General features: G+C 34.8%; 1 protein-coding gene across 5 annotated transcripts in view; it reads right to left on the bottom strand.

Moving 5' to 3' along the window:
- Positions 1–21,928, bottom strand: part of GALNT13 (polypeptide N-acetylgalactosaminyltransferase 13) — a 462,125-nt gene that overhangs the window by 114,704 nt on the left and 325,493 nt on the right. For all 5 annotated transcript variants that reach the window (XM_074363678.1, XM_074363673.1, XM_074363674.1 and 2 more), the window contains exon 9: positions 15,658–15,838. In XM_074363678.1, coding sequence (XP_074219779.1) covers positions 15,658–15,838 — 181 coding nt within the window. The remainder of the gene's footprint in view (positions 1–15,657; positions 15,839–21,928) is intronic.

Genomic DNA, 21,928 nt, shown 5'->3' with positions numbered 1-21,928 from the left:
GTGCTAAGGTGCCCCAGGGCCTGGCCTTATAGAGATGAGGTGGTGAAGATTCCAACTCTAGTGGACCAGTGCCACCAGGTTCAGGACTTAGGGAGGAATGGTGGCTGGGTCTTCCATAAAGAGACAGAAATGAAAATGAGGCAAACACTTTTAACAGGGTGAAGCATCTCATAAATAAGGTGGAGCCTCTTCACTGAAAATCACCTTTTCCTTCTGGAGCCATGTCCAGGGCACTGTGGTGGGGCTGAAATATTCCCATCTACCAGTCCAACTTGCCAATCCCAGATAAGCACACGACTGTGGGAGCAGCCAGCCCCAGGAGCTCTCAGTTACAATGGGCAGCCTCATGTTTGCTCTGTGCATCTGAGCCCATCTTTTCTGATTGGGGGTCAAGATTGCTTCTCCCTACCTTCGCTGCAACTTTCTTCCTTGTGGCCACCCTAGTTTAATCTCTTAAATGTGGAACTTGGAACAGGATTGGTTCCTTCCCTCATGAAGACCATGGGCTTCTCCAGCAAATCAATCTGTATTATCTCTACAGACCAGAGTTGCATCAAAGACACTGATACAGCATTTGCCAAGTCATTTGCAAAAGCATCTCAAAACGTGTCATTTAAACATAGCACAATACAAAACCAAAAATCTTCATGCATTGCACTGCTCAGTAACCTTCAGAGGACAAAGATCAGATTCTACTTATTTAAAGTTAGTAAAGTAACACCGTACCCTTTGCATATGATTTTAAAGTTAGTGAAAATAAGACATAAGTAAGAATATTAAGACAATAAAATATCTCATGCTAATAAGATAATAAAGAACCAAAATTTTTAAGGAAAGAATAATTTTAAAAAATACTAGAAAACGTTTTCTAAAAAATATTCAAGTACATAAACCAAACGGCAGAAAGAAAAGAGAGGTCATCATTTTCAACTGCTAATTTAAATAAAAATATTCAATACTTAGAGATTGTCACATTCCCCAAATTAAAAAATAATCTACATGATTAGATCTTAAATTCAAATCCAAGTTGCCTAATTCACTTTCTTGCTTTTAAAGCTACAGTCCTAGACCTGGGGTCCTGGGCTCCTATGTGTCTGTGAATTCTGTAAATAGAAACCAAAGCTTCTTTGAATTCCAAATGTATATGAACCAAGTTATGTATTTATGTATCTGACTGGGAATAGTTTTATGTACTTCACAGATTTTCAAAGCAGCTTATGATCTCCGCCCCAGGTTGACAAACATTGCCTTAAAGTAAGCCAGAAGTATATTCTTATATAAAAGAAAATGTCACTTATACAAATAATCTATGTCACATATCTGTTACTTATCAATAATATTTTCAACACTTTTTCTAAAAAAATAGAATACATACATATTTATGTATAAAATATTTGACCATTGGCCAGTGTGTTATTTTATCATTTTCTCTGGATATTTATTATTATTATTATTATGTGTAATTTTTAAAGTCCTTAGGTATGTCTCAGATACAGTTTCAGTATCTTTACATCATTTATCTCATTACTGATCACAAAAATGGGATATGGGAGATAATGAGATTCTGTGCAATAAATATTATAAATATTCCCTCTTTATAGATACAGAAATTGAAGCATAGAGAGATTACATCACTTGTCCAGGGTTACATAGCTAAGTACTGGATTATGACTTTACTTCTATGTTAATACACGTTTTTATTGTTTGATCAAACAAGTCAAAATCTTTTCTCTGTTAATGTTTTAATTTACAGAGAAGAGAAAAGAATGAAGAGAAATAGCAATTATTGGTTATATTCAACGAACATTGGATTTTTAAAAGATGGTAAAATAAAAGAAGTTGGAAGCAGGTATGAGAAAATAGGGGTCCCTGGGCAATGATCATGGATTAGGAGAAAGGATGAAAGGCTGAGGATGGATGATATCACCAAAGCTCCATCTGTGGGAGACAGCTACTATTGTTCCAAGTCTCTCTTCATCCAGATGTAGTGCCCTTCATCATTATGTAGCCAAACTGACTCCTGGGTTACCACCCTAGGGTCATCTCTCACCTCTTCCACTCTCACTCCTCCCAGGCCTCTAATTGCTTACTCTAGATCCTGGCATACCCTCTCATCTTCCACTGACCTGGACAACTCTTAAGCCAAGCACATCTATAATGCTAGCAGCTAATACAGGTTCCCTGAGGTGGTTTTCTACTTACTGTCTTTCTCACCCATATTTGAGGTTTTTCCCAAGTGAGGCCAGAAGAAAATGGGAAACTAGAACATCAAGTAATCAAGTAACTCTTATTGGAAAAGATTCTACAGGTAAACAACAACAACAACAAAACTAGACACAACAACCCCCCTCCCCCCAAAACAAACAAACAAAACCATTATTTCCATGTTACCGTCCCCAGAAGTCTGGTCTGGGGTGAAGTTTGCAATCAAATTTAGAATCTTGGATGGCATAGGTTTGTGCAGAGAAGGATCTGGCTTTCAGGACCAGGATGAGATGACATTTGAAAGTAGAATGAAAGTAGAGCCTTACTTACCCACTCTGGGCCATGCCTAGGCCAGGCTAGATTAGCTGCTTAAAGATAATTAAGAAAGCTGTGGAAAGTGAGACTGGAGAAGGTTTGTCACAGGGAATACTAGCATTTTTATAAATAGAATAGAGCTTTTATGGTATGGTTTGTGTTAGACCACTCATTTGTAATTTTTCCCACATGACCACCAACCTCCTCTACTGCTCTTTACTGACAACCATGAGGAAAAAGACCTCTGTGAGCACATCTTTATATCTGACACAAATGAACATTTGTGGGCAATAGCCCTATGGAACATGCACTATGAAGCCTGCCAAGAAGCCCATACCTCATGGCTTTCCTTCCTGTTCACTTCTTTGTTAATAAAATACAGTGACTTTAAACAGTGGAAAAGCCAATGTAAGAAAATTGAGAAGAGTAGATGCAAAGTTTCCCCAGGTTGTTTTTCAGCCCATCAGCACTGGCTTCCAACTGTCCTAATTTTATTTCACAATGAAGAAATTATATTTTCATTGCAAAGGTTGGAGACTCTAGACTAATAAACCATTGAATTGAGATGATAAATATGTTCCAATTGTGTACTTTACGTATTTGGCAGGGAAAATCCTAACCCTAAAGAATTCCTCCTCCTGAACATGTTCATTTTTCAAACACTGATCCACAAAATTCACAGAAATAATAGTTTAGTCTGATATTACATAGAATTTCTCAAAAATAGAACACATGGCTGTAGGAAATATTTTCATTTGCTAAGATTTAATCTCATTTGTGTTTATTGTTGAACACATAAGCATCCACTAGCCATACAGCTATTTGGCAGACATTAACAGAGATAAGAAAGGTGATTTTAAAATTTGGGGGGTTCATTGAATATAAACTACAATAGATGCCATAGGAATTAATGGCAGGAGTGAGGAAGTGCAAGGGTGTCTGCTCTACATATTGTGTCTAAAAGCAGTATTTTACAATGGAAGACAATGTGTTTGATACATCTGAAATTATAAAATAATTTTGTAGGCGTATTCTAGATTTTTGGAAAGAAGGATATTGGTAAATACTATGGCATGTCTACTTAGTTTTCCAAACATTTAGGGAAAACTACTATCATTATATTGTAATCTATAATGATATTTCAATCAAAATTAGAATTTTATGTGGCTTTTTCTCCCAATATATATAAGGTAAGGTGCTTTTATTATTGCTAGAGAAGGTACAGTATATTAATAAAAAATCAGATTGAAATAAGTCAATATCTCCAATACAATTATGGAGCTGAAAAATATATATATACATATGTGTATATATATTGTTTCTTTTGTAGAAAAATGTATATACATGCTATATGTACATTTTTTCTTACATGAAGAATATACTTAAACTTTTATCATCATATATTATATATACATATATACACACACATATATACATATATCTCATATATACACCATTTATTTAATCTTTCTAGAGTTTTTCTCTTATGTCTGGTATAACCGAGAAATTGTATGTTTACACTCTATTTTGTAAATGAAAGTTTAAACATTATGTATATATGTTCATGCATATATATATAAATAAAAGTAGAGAATTTACTTGCAAACTGACATCTAAAAGCCTAAAAGATTTCTGGATTACCTCTAGACTTTGTTAAAATAGGTGTGTACTCCCCATGCAGTGCCATAATGACTGCTATCCTGGTTAGTCCACTTAGCCCCTTCCAGAGACAGTCACTTCCATATAGACTATATTCAATGCCATATAAGTAGGATGATCAGGTATTTTATTGTTCAAATCAGGACACTGTTGTGAGTGAAAGTGGATGCCATTAATAATCATTCCAGGTAACAGGCATGCACCATGACTATTCCAACGAAACAAAGATATGTAGTCACCTTTCTTCAAGGCTTCCTGTTCCATGGTTGGAGAATTTCTCTATTAGAAATTTTTCATGAGTCAAAATTTGTTTCCTTTTGATTTTAATTCAGAGACTAATACATATGACATTTTTTTTTCATTTAAATGTAAGTTTCTCTGATGGTAGAATTTTAGAGTTAGAGAGATCTGGTAAGAAGTCAAATCCAACTTCTTAATCAATCCTCATTAGAACATCCCTAAAAGACAGACATTTAATCTTGGTTTGAATATTTCCAGACACAAGGAGCTCATTGCATTGCAAACTGATTCATTTTTTTTCTTGAAAGCTTCTTGATCTAGAATTTAAAATTGTCTCCTTATAATTTCTTGTCTTCTGAATCTGTGGGAATATCTAAGCTCTTCCATATAGTAGCTCCTTTCAGTAAAAACACTGTACCCTGTTATACCTTATTTTCCAGTCAAAGTCCCTCCCTTCCACCTTCGCTTAAATAACAACGATCAAAGGCTAGTTTTACATAGTTACATGTAATTGGATGTTCATTTTGATCAATTAAATAACTTATTCAGCTCTATGTTCTTGGGCTCTACGTTCCTCAATTCCATTAAGAATTTTTATTGAAAACATAATTAAATTATGCCAAAATAATAGAATTCCCTAAATTATTAATTTGTATAAAATCCTTCATTTATCACAGTTTTCAAATTTTGTTCACCATAGAGATGTTGCACCAAAAATGTACAAAATTTATAATACCAAACAGTTAAAAAGTTAAACTGATGTAATAATGGAGCTCATTTAGTAATGACAATTCTGACAGAATAAATTTGAGTGATAAGAATACTATCACTGTAACTCCATTTATCTTATTTTCAACCATATAAATTAGAAAGATTTAATGGTTTGATACATTTATTGGAGTTTCCATATGTTTAGAATATATCTTTATTCAAATTGCTAATATCACATACAATTTAAAATTTATTTGTAGAACCAAACCAACCAAAGACAAAGACTAATCTGAGTCCTTCATTATTTTTGTCATGTTAAATCTATTTGTAAAATATAACAATCTGTTAATTTTAGCTCATGTTTCTACAATTGAAACATAAATATTTCTTCAATTATTTTAGAATTAGTACTTACTGACTCTGTGTGATGAATCCATGTGTATGTGTGCACATGGTCTAAAGTTGAGCTTTCACATTAGGTGGCTCATAGCCAGACAGTTATCAATATGGCAGCCACCCACTCTTAAGCATTGACAATCCACATCAACAATAACTACTCCATGTTACTGCTGCTTCTGATAAAATTATGCAGAAAGCCTATTGTTAAACAGGCAACCTACCTTTTAGGAAACTGTTTCCCCTTTGCTTTGCAAAGCCCTCACCCTGTCTCCCTAATGCACCTTTTCATCCTGGCCTGTACCCATTGTCCAGCATTCCTTCCTATCAAGGACTTGCTGCAAAGCTCTCTTTAACTCATAATGCCAGTGGATAAAGATAACTACTAAAAATAAAATTTTTATTTTCTAGAGAATTTGTGTTAATATGCCAAAGAAGAGCTACTCCCAAGGTACTGTAAATTTTAGGATGCTGAGGTAATCTGTCATTAGAGTTGAATGGTAGGCAAGTATGTGGTTAGTTTTTTTTTTTCCTATGTTGACAATTTATTATGGTCTTTACATTTTACACTTACAATAATCCTATTGCACCCTATGAGCAAACTAAATTCTAGGTGTATTTATCATTTAATTATAAAGAACATACCTTAAAAATATTAGAAAAGACATATGAAGAATTTTATTAATTCATCTTAGGCGAATTTCTTGTAAAAATATTAAGCAGCAGAAATAATAAAGAAAAAGTGACAAGATGCCCAACAAGTATATGAAGAAATGCTCAACATCACTAATCAGGGAAATGCAAACCAAAACTTGCAAACAATGAGATACCACCTCACATGTTAGGATGGTTATCATCAAAAAACCAAAAGCTAACAAGTGTTGGCAAGGATATGGAGAATTTGGAAACCTTGTACTCTATTGATGGGAATGTGAAAATGGTGCAGCCACTATGGGACACAGTATGGAGGTTCCTCAAAAAATAAAAAATAGAACTACCATATGATTCACTTTTGGGTACTGATCCAGAAGAACTGAAATCCAGATCTCCATGAACTACCATGTTCACTGCAGCAGTATTAACAATTGCCAAGAAACAACCCAAATGCCCATCAATTGAAGGATGGATAAAGAAAGGTGGTAAATAATACAATGGAATATTCTTTAGCCCTAAAAAAATTGAAATACTGCCATATGTGACAACATGGATGAACCTGGAGGACATTATGCTAAATGAAAGACACAGAAAGACAAAGACAAATGCAATATGATTCCACTTTTAGGAGGCATCTAAAGTAGTCAAATGCATAGACAGACACAGAGAGGGAAATGATGCCCACCTAAGGGAGGAGAAATGGGAGTTATTGTTCAACAGGTAAGAAGTTTCAGCTATGGAGTGAATTTTAGAGATCTGCCATACAACATTGTACCTATAGATAGCAATACTCTATTGTGAGCTTAAAAATTCACTCAGAGAGTAGATCTCATGATAAGTGTGCTTACTACAACAACAGTAATCAAAAAGGTCACTAAACAACGGGGGAAAAGGGGGCTGGCCTCTTGTTTCATCTCTGAGCAGCAGGGGAAAGTTCATTTGGGGAAAGGGGTGGGTTGGGGGCAGCTCGGGCAGTACTGTCACTCAGTACAATGTCCACAGTTATTAAAAAGTGTATTTTGTTTACATCCACATTACACATTTTTATATAGAAAAATAAATGAAGCAAAAAACTCTCAGATCATTTCTGTAGTTTGCCAATTGTCTTTGTGTCCTTGTGCATTTATCTCTGTGATGCATTCATCCTTTATAATTGATTACAAGAATTCTTTTCATATTAAAAAGTACTTGTAATGGGTCTACCAGGATGTAATCCCATCATGAATTAAGGAAAGTCTATACTTTTCTTTTTTAAACTGCCTGTGACATGCTACTGATTCCCGGAGATGGAGGTACATTCCTGAGCATGGCAGGTCTCAGGAGAAAGCTGGCCTTTCCACTGGACACAGAGACAATGAACTGCAGTTTCTGAAGAGAGATGCAGTCAAAGGCTCTGTGGTTAGTTGTTTTTTTTGTTTTTTTGTTTTTTTGTTTTTTTTTTTTTTTGGTTGGGGGTTGTTTTGTTTTCGCAAGGGACTATTTAAAGAGCCTCAACTTAACACATCTGGAAAGTTTAAACCACCTGATATATCATTATTGGATCTAGAAAAGACTAGGTTTCCCAATTCTCTAAAAGTCATCCTTGACTCTGCTTGCTTTCATAAGATTATATGTAACTATGTAACTCCAGAATTGGACTCATATTTTACTTGAAATAGTTAAAAGATAATGACAACATAGGAATCAGGCAAAGATGATCCACCAGAACACCTAATGTGGGGGACTTAGCCTGAGAGTATTAGAAAAAAGAAATTTGCCATGTGTAACCATCTGACCACCAGTAAACTTATGTAATTACTGCTGCTGAGTGTCAGAGTGATCAACTCAATTCAGTTAAGAATTAGGATTGAAATGCAATGTAAGTGATGGTATAATTTTTAAGCTGTTCTTTTGGTTATGATAAAATTCAATAGTGGAGTTAGGGTACTCTGAAGATGATAAGATGAAAGTAGGTATAAAAACTCTGTATGCACCTAAGTCCTGTTTGATTCATATTTAATGCTCTTACATCAAACTAAAACTCTCAGCCAACTACAAACAGTAAAAACCCATGCATTTTTCACAAGTGTTCTTGCTCATTTGTACCAATTTAAAAACATTGAAATTTCCTACTTTGACTAGTTGAACAAGACTTAAGGAAATGAAAATTAATCATGACCCATCCAGTCCAACTGGGATAGAGTTTATTAATAGGAAGCTTCAGAATACTGCATTAATTGTACACATACACATATACAAACACTGATTAGACTAGTGCTATACATACTTTGTTTGAGGGAGAAACAAAAACTAAATGTATGAATAATCTTGGTATCTAAACCCCGGAAGGTACTGTTTATTCATTCAACAGATCTATACTAGAAGACGGTACATTTATTCACTCTAGAAATATTCTGAAATTGCCCATATTTGCTAATGATAAAATTATTTGAGAGGTTAATTATCTGAAATAGTTGTTGACTTGCTAATCAAAGACTCTGAGGATACAGTGATCCACCCTTTCTGTTCAAATTCAATATTTTTGTAACATTCAATACATATTATTTATACCATCTTTATGGACCATGAACACAATTCAAGATTCTTGGAAAGAATTACTGTAATGGGAACTGATATAATCATATTAATAGATTTATCTAAAATGGTGGCTGTATGGCTGATACTTTTATATATGTTCCATAGATAAAGATAATATTATCCCTAAGGAGAATTATCTGATTCTTGCATTTTGCTTGTACTTATTGCCCAGAGAGATCCCTGACGACTTATAAAAAGGTGCATTTTACTCAACTCAAACCTAAATCATTCAACAAATACTTCTGGGGCACTTAAAATGTACTACGCTTAGGGGAGACTTAAAAAAAAAACCCAAATCCCACAAAGGCTAAGATAGACAGATTTTACATAAACAATTAAATTGTTAAAAAAAATTTTTTTTATGTATCAGTTGAGTTACAACATGTGCAATAGTCTGGGAGAAAAGCTTTGCAATGTATATAACAGACAAAAGATTAATTCCCAGAATACATAAAGATCTATGAATATATAAAAGGGTAAAGAGATCCAAGAGTACTATTTAGTTGCTAAGTGGAATGATACAATCCTTTGTGAATTATTTGTAAAATACTGCAGGACATATTATTAAGTTAAAAGAAAGGAAATCAAAATAGTACCCATTATATGATCTTATTTACTTATATATGTATATGTATGCAAATGAATATAGAAAAAGGATTTGAAGGCTATGTATCAAATATTTAACAGAGGGTTCTTTCAAGGAAGGTGGACAGAGGTGATGGTGGAAACATATTTTATTTGCCTCTAACATATGTAATAAAATTTTTAAAAATTTGAGGTCAGTGAACTCTAAAAACAAAACCAAACACATTTAAAACAACAGATACAGTTCCTTTATTCATATGGCTAGCTGAAGGAAGAAATACTTTAAAAAATGCATAGATGCTGCAATAGGAGAAGTGCGGGGAACCACAGGAGTCCCTGGGGGGAAATTATATCAAACTTGATAGATGAATGATGAATGCAGGTGGTACTTTCTGCAGAGGTGGCAGCATTCATTAACTCATCAAATTTGGTTTGAGACATGTGCAAAAACCTAAATGCAGAGGGGACTGTGTTGAGCTTTGGATCTGAATATGGTTCTATCTGGCTGGTAGGTGGAATGCTAAGGCTGAAAGCATAGAGCCAGAGGCTGGAAAAGCTGGACAAGGACCAGATTACATGGGGCCTTATCAGCCACATTCCAGGCTTTTGATTTTGTGTTAATATGTGGTTAAGTGAGAGATCAAAGTTTAGGAAGGTCCTCCAGCACTGTAAGGCTGAGTGAAAAGTGGGCAAGCTTTGAGGCAGGGAGAGCCGTCAGGACAATCAGGATATTATCAGGGTGCGGGATGGGTATGAGAATGAGGATAACTGATGGATTTGAGAGAACTTAGCAGGTAGAATAGAAAGGACTTGAAGATTCGTTTGACTTTGAATTTGCGAGTGAGAAGCAGGAAACCAGGAAAATGTAGGCAGTTCACATAAGTATCCCCTTTACTTCTTGTCCGTGTATTCCTCATGTACTAAGCACTTTATATAATTTTCCACTTGAACTAATTCACGATGATGATGTAGACAGTCACTCTTTAAAGGCAAAGGCAACATCTTTTCTGTGTTTGTATCACCCTACCTGGCACAGTGCAGAACAAGAACTTATTAATTCTCATCAAATGAAGACAGAGCAAGGTAGTGTCACTATGATAAAAATACAAATACCCATGAAATACTAATAACAATGACAACAATAAAAACTGACCTAATGCCCCAAAGAATTAAAGTATTCAAAAGTGTTTGCTTGACTATAGCAAGGAAAAGCAGTTGTCTGTCCACTATACCAACAATATTTATCCTTAACTTCAACATTTAGCATTTCAAGGGATCATACAAGTATACGAATTAAGCGTTACTACAACATAGCATATTAAAATGATTTAACATCTCTTCCTCATAATATCATATTCACTCAGTGACACTATGGTTGATACTGCTGAAAAAGCACTTATTAAATAATAAAATTCAAAATTCATAAGTACAAATGCACTTTACTTTCAGAAGTGCTACAGTCTTTTCAGATGAATTCATGTTAACCCAACCAAAAACTGATATCCTTGGATTATTAGAAAAATATATCTGCATGCTGCACATTCTGCTGGAAATATCAAAACCTGTGCTTATGAAATCAGCCTGGAACCACATTCTATGATTTATAAAAGAAATTAGGCCCTACACTCAAAGGGCTGGTTATTAAATATTGTCTCTTTTAAGCAAATCAGCATGCTGAAAAACATTTGTATTTTATAGATACAAATTTCAAGAGATAGACATGAATATAGCCCTTAAACTTTAATCATGATCCAAAGATGCTATTAACAAAGGCTACCTTTGATGAGTTGATTTTTCTAAAGCATTTTAAAAGGTTAACAATAGACAGTTAACCTTCAAAATAAGTTCAAGGATCCTTCTTTAAATGTGTGGCTTCTGCTTACTTGGAATACAGATCAAAATACTACAACACTGTCAAGGAAAATAAGCTTTCTCTTAGTTACACATACATACCTTTAAAGGTAGGTGTTGGGAGTCTTGAGCACTTTATTTTCAATTTGTGCTCAAAGCAAGAGCTCAGCTGTCCATTATGACAAGGAAGATGAACAACCTGAGGTTGTATCAGAACAGCTGCTTCTAATCACCATGTCAATTGATACACAGTTAGAAATCTGCCTCCCCAAAGAAAGAAAATCAATTTATTTATAGAATAGCCAGCATTCCAAACAGATGGTTACTGTGGTGACTACACTCTAAAGTTCTTCAGCTTTTTACCGGTGACCAATAGGGGAAAAACTGTTGTCATTTATAACGGGGTATTCTGTGAAGAGTGGTTTCTGCTCACAACACATCATTTCAAAGGATTTGTTAGGACAATCAGATGGGCTCAAGCTGAAAAAGCCCAGTTATTAGTAAAAAAACTGCCTCAGGCTTTAAGAGGCTACAGAGCTTTAAAAATCGATGATGCTTTAGTATTTACATCCTTAAAAAGACAAGCGAAGAGCAAACTAAACAAATGTTGAAAACGTATTCTTCAACACTATTTCAAAGTATTTCTAGTCGTCATTCATACACCCATTTAGGAGACATAATTAGACACTGCAACTCTATCAATATTGCCAATAAGCTAATGGGCATAGGCCAAGACAATGAGGACACATAGCAAATATTTTTTAAAAATCAGATGAAACAATTCACACATGTAGCTATTCATACATCTCATTTTAACCTTAAATTAATGGGGCCATGAAAGAAGTAAAAATCTGCATGCGTAAAAGTAATTTTATTTTAAATTCATGGGCTTTTGTATTATGCTGCTCCATTAGAAAATGTTATTGCCCTCTTATATTAGACTTTTATATTAGTGCCCATTAGACTTTCATATTAGTCCTGGAAGGTAAGATTATATTATTGTGTGTGCCAGTGATTATGGTGGAATCATATAACCCTAGGCACATAAGTAAGCCAACAGAACCTTCTCTTCTGATGGCAGACTCAGGGGAGTGATATTGCAGATATATGAAGAGTACCATTCACCTCTCTTTTATTGATTCGGAGGTTGCATTAGAGAGGTGGAACAAAGCGTTCCCATTTGCTGCAATTCTTGTGAAGAGATGCCCTGGTGTAGACCAGACATCCATGGAGAATTCAATAGAAAAGAAGAAACAAAAGTGGCTCTCTTTTAAAATTCATTCTTTCAGTTAGTCACTCATTTATTCTTCTAATTATTCAACACATTTTTTTTCAAGAACTGCAAAGCAACAGGAAAATTGCTAAGAACTGTAAATACAAGTCTCTGAGCTACTTTGGATACAGAGGCAAGTAATAAAAACAAAACAATATAGCACACAGTAATAATGGATGGACCGTGGTATCAAAACTGCAGGAAATACACTTCTGAGAGAGAAAGAATACCCAGTTAGCTCAGGACAGAACTGAAGCATCCCTGAAACCAACCAATAACGTAGGTAGTAGTATTTCATAGAGCATATTGGAAGTAAGCAAAATTGCTGTCAAAATGCAATCATAAAGGCTCAGGACTTAGGGATTACATCTTGAACAACTGCATAAGTGGAGATTAAGATTTGGTCATAGAAGCCCTAGTATAAAACAATGGGAGTCTCCTCACAAAACCGCATGGTCAGATGAACAGATACATGGAGGTGTTTCCAGAAAGAACTATAACACTTTCCTTACATAGGTTATTATGGAGGTTCTCCATACACAAAACTCAATATAAACTTTTTAGAGTTTTTCATAAACGTGTGTGTTTATGTGTACTACAGAAAAGGATATAATTCTAGGTGTAAATGTGGATGTGCACGTCTCTCCAATCTCCCCCCATACCAACTTCTCTTATTACAAACTTACCTGTTACCCAAGGAGATGAAAAATAGAAACCCAACATCTTTAGATAATAGCAAAGAAATCCATGGTTTTAAGAGTAACAGAAACCATCAGTAATGACAAGAATAGTTATCCACTCAACAAAGGCTTGACATCATACAAATGACAGACTCCTGACTTTCCCAGTACAACCAACTTTATCTGTTTTTGGGTGATCTGAAACCTGCCTCAGGTTAAAATTGTTTGCAGGCATCCAACTCTAGCTTACTTCCCTTCTTCCTTTTCCACTGAGAAGCAATTTTTTGTTTCGTGTTTTCGGTTTTCCCTCTCGGCCCACAGACAGCAGGCAGGCTCAACACTCCACAGGACTCTCTCTGAGACATACAGAAGCATAAATGCCCCGTAGGAAATTCCCAGATATTTTCAGCAACCGCCCCAAGCGTCCTTTTACTGCTTTCCAAAGGACCTTCCTGGGTTTAAATGAGCCCATTTTATAAGAATACTAACCTTCCAAATAATATTTATTGTAATGTGAAAACTACAATTTCCAGAATATACAAACCAGTCCCTGTTGAGCAGCATAAAGCCATTAGTTCCAGATAGCAGACATTCCTTCTCACCCTTTAAACTCTAAAGCTTGTCATCTCATTACACTTTGAGAAATGTTTCTACCATTTATCTTCCTTTTTAACTCAATGGGAAATTATACAAAAGGCTAACACATGACATTTTGCAAATAATATTCATCATGAGTGAATATAATACATATGGTTACAATTATTCTCCATTACCTATATTCCTGAATGCACATTGTATGTAATCACACAAAACACATTTCTTTCTCCCATTACTTCTTTCTTCATGTTTGAGTTAATACAGTTTTACAAGTAATGATTTGAATTCAAAAAGGATCATCAAAAGAAAATGAAAAGGTTATATAAATGTCACTGCCTAGCTGCAAATTTTATATGCTTTTGCTGAACTCAACTCTGTGAACATCTGGGCTGGGTTCGTTTTGTAAAGAGAAATGTACCTACATGAGATAAGTAGTATTCCTGGCAATAGCTTCTTGACATAGAAGACGGTTAAAAATGTGTAAAAAAGTCCATCTCCTAATCACCTATTTACACAAGCATTGTCCCAGTTTTTCTTTTCTGAAAAGGAATGCTGGATCTTAATAGGAAAGTTCATACTGTTCATTTCCTTCTTCATGTATAAAAGAAGGATTTTCACAGCCTCATATATACTTTTGGAAATCAGAGCATGTCAATTAGAACCCTCACTGGCTTTTCTAACCCTTGTGATAGTTGGTCATGTAGACAAGAGGATGTGGACCTGGATTTTTGTTGTTGTTCTTAGGGTTACATAATACCAACAATGATGCCCATAAAGCCTCTCATAAACTGTCAGAAATAGAACATTACAAATTATTTTATCAATACAGCTGAATTCCTGTTAAATTAATTTATGCATTGATTTCTTTGTCTAGACTTTGAGATCTTGAAGGCAACCCTGTGTCTTCCTCTTGATAGTATCTTCTCATAATGTTTCATTTTTTTCCTTAAAAATAATATAATACCTCAGAAGTTTTTTAAATAAGTAATATGACTATTGGAGAAATTCTAGAAAATTATAAAGAATGAAATTTCTCGTAATCACATCATCCACTAATGGGATTTTCTCATGATTTATTTTTTCTTTTTTAATGACTTTTTAAATTCTTTCTTTTAATTTTTTCATACTTTATTAAAATTTACTTTTAAAAAATTAGTTCTAATGAGTTCTGAAAATAAATATTATGTTTTATAAAGAAAACTTATAAAATATAAAAAAGTATAAGGAAAATAATGAAATTACTCATGATCTCACTACCCAGTGATACCCATTGATGTTTGCATCTATTTCCATATCTGTCCTTCTCTGTAACTAAAGTAGGATAATTGTTTATTGTCCCACATACTTTTCCACATATCTGTTGATGAGTAATTTACCATGTCATTAAATATTCTTTAAAAATATAAATTTTTATATCTGCATAATTTTCCATCTTGTTTCTGTGGGAAGTCATTTAATCTTTCCCTACTCAGATATTTAAGAAAATAAGGCATTAGAAAACATCTCTGTTTAAACATTAAAAAAATGTCTTAACCAATTCAGTCAGATTTATGTGTGTAACATGAAAATATAGACTGACTTCTCTTAAATTTTCTTAAATTGAGCTGATAAATGTTAATTAAATTTGGACCTCTTTCCATAGTGCTTACTTCATTTCTCTAGCATAATACTTATGCCCAGAAAGGAATGAAGAAAAAAAATATGTAGGCATTTGAGATTAAGTATAGTCTTTTTCATTTTAGGTCAAAATTGACTTCATCATACAACTTCTCAAACACAATTTTCTATAATATTATGATGATAAACAACGTTTTATTTAAACAAGTAGAATAGCAGCAATAATGGAACACATATTAGGCATGTTTAAAACCTTATTTTGCCCTGCAGAGAAAGAAAAATGGCAAAATTGTTTACCTGGGGATATGATATAGAAGAAATCCTTAAATTCATCCATCCAAACCTCTGCCAGTCTCCTGTTGTTCTTGTTGATGACATGACCGGTACCACCAGGGAAGGTGTATGGAGTTGCCTTCCGAAAAACATGACCAACGTGGGAGCAAGTCACAATCTCCAGTGAGCCTCCACATTGCCAAATCTGGAAAAAAGAGTTTTGTTGTATAACAATCATTGTAGATAATGCAGTAATATTGTCTGAGCAGCAACTGAGGCTAGCTCAGACAAGGTCAAATCTTCAGATCTTATACGGTTCAAACAAATATCAGATGGACACAAAATTTAGGACTAGTATACTTGGGTTTGGCAAAGGATTCGAATTTGGAAGAGCTTGATACATTTAAATATAGTAGCATTGGAATTGTGGAAGTAAGATGTAATTATTTTTAATGTGCCTTTATTAGACTACCTATTTTTCAGTATCTAATAGTTAACCTAATGTTGATGTAATAGATATTTGGTATCCAAAATCTGCCATGAATGAATGAATTGTACATGTTAGATGCCGTGGTCAACAACAAAATTTGATTTGGAGAAAAATCAATCTATTATACTCCATCCACCTGGAATTTTAAACAAACATTCACCTTCAGCTGTCCGAATCCTCTGTACCTTAGGCCTTTGGATTTGTTATTATTCTTATTAAAATATGCTAAGTATCCTTTACCTCTATTCAACATCCATGCACACTATAAAGCCCATTTCCACGATAATTTCTTCTAGGAAGCTCTGTGGGGAGTTTGGTATTGTGTGACTTTGGTACTTTAAACATACTTTTATTAAGAAAATGTAATGTACTGCATTGTAAGAAACTGTTCGCTTCACTATTGCTCCCTTAGAACTATGAACTTTTGGAAGACACATGTCATATATTTCTTGGTATCCTAGATTTACTGTTCTGTTGAGGCTAGGTATTAAGTAAAATAGCCATAAAACACTTAATTCCAAAAAATTATATGATATAGCCATAGGTTATAGTAATAGCATGTTTGTATGTGTGTATTTTATATATACACATATAAAATAAATGGATACAATATATGTACACATATACTACACACACTCATATATTTACATACATGCATTTACATATGTGCTATAGGTTTTCTTTCCCAATAAATGAAAGGCATATCTATTGCTATCTGTAATTAACTTTGTTCTTATTTTAAGGAGAGCTGCTTATTTTGAAAGAAAAGATGACTCTCCTATTGATCCCTCAAGTTATACTCATCTTAGAAGATGGCTGCTGTTGGTCCTGGGTAGCAGTAAGAGACACTTATTTTCTCTAGAAAATGAAAGATGACAAATAACAAGTTATACTCATCAACAGTGGTTTGTGCATTACATGTACAATCTAGTCTCTCTCATTTTGTAATTGTTTAAATACTGTAATGCTAATGGAAAAGATGTTCCATCCGAACACTGAAATGATGTTTACTATAAAGGAGGAATGGAATTCACCATTCTCCTAGAAAGACTGGGTAGTTCATTCTTAACTAATCAAATTATTTAATTGATTAGTAACTTTCTTATCTTTCTAGCATAAAGCCTATAAACTTTCCTGTAGTTATACACCTCTTTACATTCTTCCTTCCTATTAAAATGAAAGAGGTTGATCCTTCTCCTACCAAAGACAATTCAATACTTGTATGTCAGTCTACAGCATATCCCTCAAGTCTGTCTTAAGGACTTCACTGGTTTGTTCTTCCCTCTGATTTTCTCCTGAAACAGCAATTATTTCCCTCATTACCAGATTATGTCTATCTTTACATAATATCTCCTAAAACCTGCTATCTTTCAGCAATGAAAAAAATAGGTAAACAAATTTTTTAAATTACAAAACACAACAAAAAGTTCATCCCTTGGTCCATATTCCCATCTGACATACCTCATTTTTCTGTTCTTCTTCACTAAAATTAACATAAAAAATTTACTGATATATACTGCCTCTCTTCCTCCATTTTCATCCACTTTTCTACTCATTGTGAAATGCTGTTTAGTTCTGCAGTCCCACAAAACTGCCATGATAAAAATCACAAATTTTTCCCTTGACAAATATCTAGTACTCTTTTCTTGGATCATCTTGCTTTTCATCCTCTGTATAATTCTCACTCCAAATTTCTATTTAAATGTTGGCATTATTCTTTCTTTATTCACTCACTAGGTGGCCTTATTTGTATTATTGTTTTATGTACGATTTGAATACTCAAATCCTCAACAGTGACATCTCAGCCCAGACTTCTCCTCTGAGATCCAGACTTGTGTATCCAAACATCTACTTGATACCTCCTCTTATATGCCTCAGAGACATCCAAAGAAACATGTCTGAAGTGGAATTGTTTTATCCCACCTTGTCAGCCAGATTTTCTTTTCTTTTTCTTTTTTTTAATCATAAAAAAATGGAGCCACTACTCACCCAGGTGGTCAATTCAAAAACAAAACAAAGCAACCACAGGAAGCCCCCCTCCAACAAACAAACAAACAAACAATACCCTAGGAGTCACCGATTTCTTCTTTTCCTTCATCACTCATATTCCATCCATTAATGAATCCTAGTGGAGCTATCTATAAAATAATTCTCTGTCTATCCATCTTTCTCTGTCTCTAGTGTCACCATCCTTGTCTTAATCATCGGTATCTCTTGTCTAGCAGTTGTAATAGACTCTTAATTGTCTTGCTGCTTTCACTGTTGCTCTCCTATAATTTGTTTTGTACTGAGAAATCAGAGTGGCCTTTAAAATTTTTAATCATGCTATTTTATGTCCCTGCTAAATCCGTCAATGGTTTTTCATTGTGCTGTGAATATAAACAAGATCCTTTATCAGGGCCTCCAAGAGCTACACTACTCTTCTTCTCTGTCAATAAACCATGGTGACACTGGCCTCTTCCATTTCCTAGAATAACAAATCACATAATTTTTCACACACCAAAGCTTCCACATGTACTTTCCCTACACCTGGAAAACAATTCTGTCTGCCCTTCACCTGACTGCCTCTTTCCTATCTTTCTCATCTCAGCTAAAACATCACCTCAGCAGAGAAATCTTCCCTAATGGCCATATTTAAAGTGCCCCACCCCAGTTATTTTCTCTAATAACACCCTATTTGTTTGCTTCATCTCTTATCATAATTGGCAATTTATTTGCATGCTTGGCTATGCACTTTCCCCCCTACTAGAACGTAGACTCTGAAAGGGTGGGTGAGAGGTTTACTCATGGTTGTATTCCCAGAGCCAAGCCCAGTGCTTTTTACGTGGTAGGTGTCACTGTATGATGGTTGCACGGAAGAAGGGTCAACTCAAAATTAACTACCATGATTAATATAAAAAAGCATCCCCTGGCAGAATTATGAGATTTAAACAGACGTATTTTGGAGGGATTTTGAATTACATTTTTTAAGGAATATTTTTAATACCAAACTAGGCAGAGTAGTGTACTAAAATGATACCCAACTGTTGTTCCACATGCCTTGGGAATTGAGGAAGTTCTCTGGAGGTCACAACACAACAAATAAACATTAGAAATGGTTGTTGGTTTATGACAAACAAGTTTGCTAAATAACACAATATTAATTTTTAATGTGTTATCAAAGTAACCATATAGTCCAACTCACACACTCTCTCACTTAAAACATGACTTAGTAAAGTACTCAGGTATGTGTACTATGACCATGCTATTCAGCAGGGTGCCCCCAATTCAGACGAAATAGCATATGACATGCTATTCTTGAGAGGGAATTGAAAATCTTTTCCTTACTGTGAGGAATGCAGTGTTAGAGGTAGAGCTTTTCCTCCTCCTCTGTGGATTAGATATGACTGAAGAGCTTTTTTCTTCGTTCACGAAGGCCATTTAAGGGAACTAAACAAATGAAGGAGAGACTAGCATTTCACTTCCTGCTGTTCCCTCACTGAGCAGCAAAATCAGCAGATTACCCAATGGGTGTTCCCATCACAGCAGAATGTGCTGAATGACTTTGTGGGAAAGCCCCAAGTGTGGGGAAAAATAAGACCATCGTGAAATGGGGACCACCTCTAGTCTAGAGAATCCTGAAGGTGTAGTTGGGATTTATTGAACAGCTTCCTCAGGAAAATTGATAGGCCCAGTGATGTAGTGAACCTGGAAGGGAGTGGTCTTTGGAGACAACCAGACAAGACTTCAGTTGTTCCAAAACTCTACAGAGAGCAGAATATAGAATAGAAAAAAAATGAGCTGTGGGACTAGCAATATGGCAGATCAGCAAGGAGATGTCCCATTGAGAAGGCAGTGGGGGACCTTGCAGGGTGTAAGGGAGAGACTAAGATTTCCCTCTTCGAAAGGCCCTTGGATAACAGAGCAGACAGGAGGTGAAGTTCAGAACACTTTTCAGAAAACAGTGAAATGGTATACAGAAGACTATCATATAGATGGAGGCCACCAGCAGCAAGTGGAACCACACTGAGCCAACAATAGGCAGATATCGTACAATATACCAGATAAGACCTGCCATTTCTCTAGCCCTCGTATTTGACCCCACATACTGCAGGAGTGACAACTCAGAAAACCATGCCCTTCCCCATTCCAAGAGCTCCTATCAGCATTGTCCTGGGGAGAGAAGAGAATGGAAACTACATATTGTTCATGAAATCAAACCTTTAAACTGAACATTACTAGTATTTTTAATAATTGAAAGTAATCAGAAAGCTATAGAATCTGTCCTAAATGACATCAGATTGGAAAGGAATATTCTTTAGAGCTTGAAGCAATGATTGGAGAAAAAAATAAAACTATTTTAAGTTTGTACCCTCACTAAATTCAGACGATGCAATAAACCCAATTGCAAACAAACCAGTGATTTACAACTGCCCCCAGGGTTCCCAATTTGCCATTTTGCAAATATGAACTAGCACCATGGTTATGTGAGTGGGGTAACTTATTACTACTCTACCACTTCTTGGCCCCACCCTGGTTTTGTAGGTGTATGGGTTCTATGCCCCAAACACATACACAGAAAAGACAAAAACATCTAGTTTGAAATCCTTTAATAGCAGAGTTTCAGTGGTCTCACTTCTTTCCCTCCTAATAGGCAAAGGTAAGGATATATAAAACTGCTGATTTTTAGTTGTACTCCAAATTGCAAGGAGATTTTGTGTGTGCACATGTATAGGCGTAATGCAATGATGATTGCTGAGTTACGAGACAGAAGGAAAACCTGTCCCTGCTGTGGATTTTCACAGATGGAGGCAGTTTTTAAAATATATTTAGGAGATAACAGAGGTGGAGGTAACTGTTCCATAACTCAGTGAATATTGGCCCATATTTTGCTTGTGGGTCATAGTCTACTGACTCCTGGAATAAAGTATGTACTCCATTGCCATCTATGCTCACAGAATGCATGGATAAATACTTACATTGCATTGCCTAGGTAAAGCATCTCCCCTAAATTTGCACTAAAATAAAAAGATCAAGGTAGGAATTCACAGCATTATGCAATAATTAGGCTGATAGCTGGTCATGGTAATACCCAGTTAGTTAATAGAAAATTAAAATATTTAATAGATCAAATACTGAGCAGTTACTGTGTACTTAGTAGACATTTGGGTAATATGAAAGAATTAAAAAATGAACAGTTCCCAGAAAACTATATGATTAAAACTTAAAGTGAAAAGAGTTCAAACTGAGTGGTGTCCTTAGTGACTACCATGATCATTTCCCTTAGTGTACCTTCAATAAATATTTTGAAAGGATGGAAGGAAAGAAAGAAAGAAGAAAAAAAGGAAGAGTATGGCACAGTCATTAAGAACTTGGGCTTGGAAATAAGCAAACAGAATTTTTCTAGTGGCTCTCTCACTTGACTATCATTTTCATTTTCAAGATGAATGTTCCCACTGGAACCTTAATGTTCCCACTGGAAAACAGGGATAATAGTAACTACTTCCTAAGACCCTAAAAAGATTGTATCAAGCACCATGCCTAATACTTCATATGGGAAGAAAAAAAATGTTACTTGTTTATTAACTTTTATTGTTTTTGCTGCTCAGGAAAACCAACATCTATAGATCATTAGCTGATTCTTATTTCTTAAAAAATATTTTACTTAAATTTTGGTGAGTTTTGCCTCTTTTGTGAATTAACAATATCAATGTCTAGGGTTTAGGTGAGGTATTTAAAAGAATAAACAATTAGATTCCAATGAGAATACTTCATTTTGTTCTCTAAAATTATTTTACAATGTCTAAACAAACAGTTATAAACTGA

The sequence above is a fragment of the Camelus bactrianus genome, chromosome 5 (assembly GCF_048773025.1).
Source record: "Camelus bactrianus isolate YW-2024 breed Bactrian camel chromosome 5, ASM4877302v1, whole genome shotgun sequence".
Taxonomy (NCBI): domain Eukaryota; kingdom Metazoa; phylum Chordata; class Mammalia; order Artiodactyla; family Camelidae; genus Camelus; species Camelus bactrianus.
This window is presented reverse-complemented; position numbering and strand designations above follow the sequence as displayed.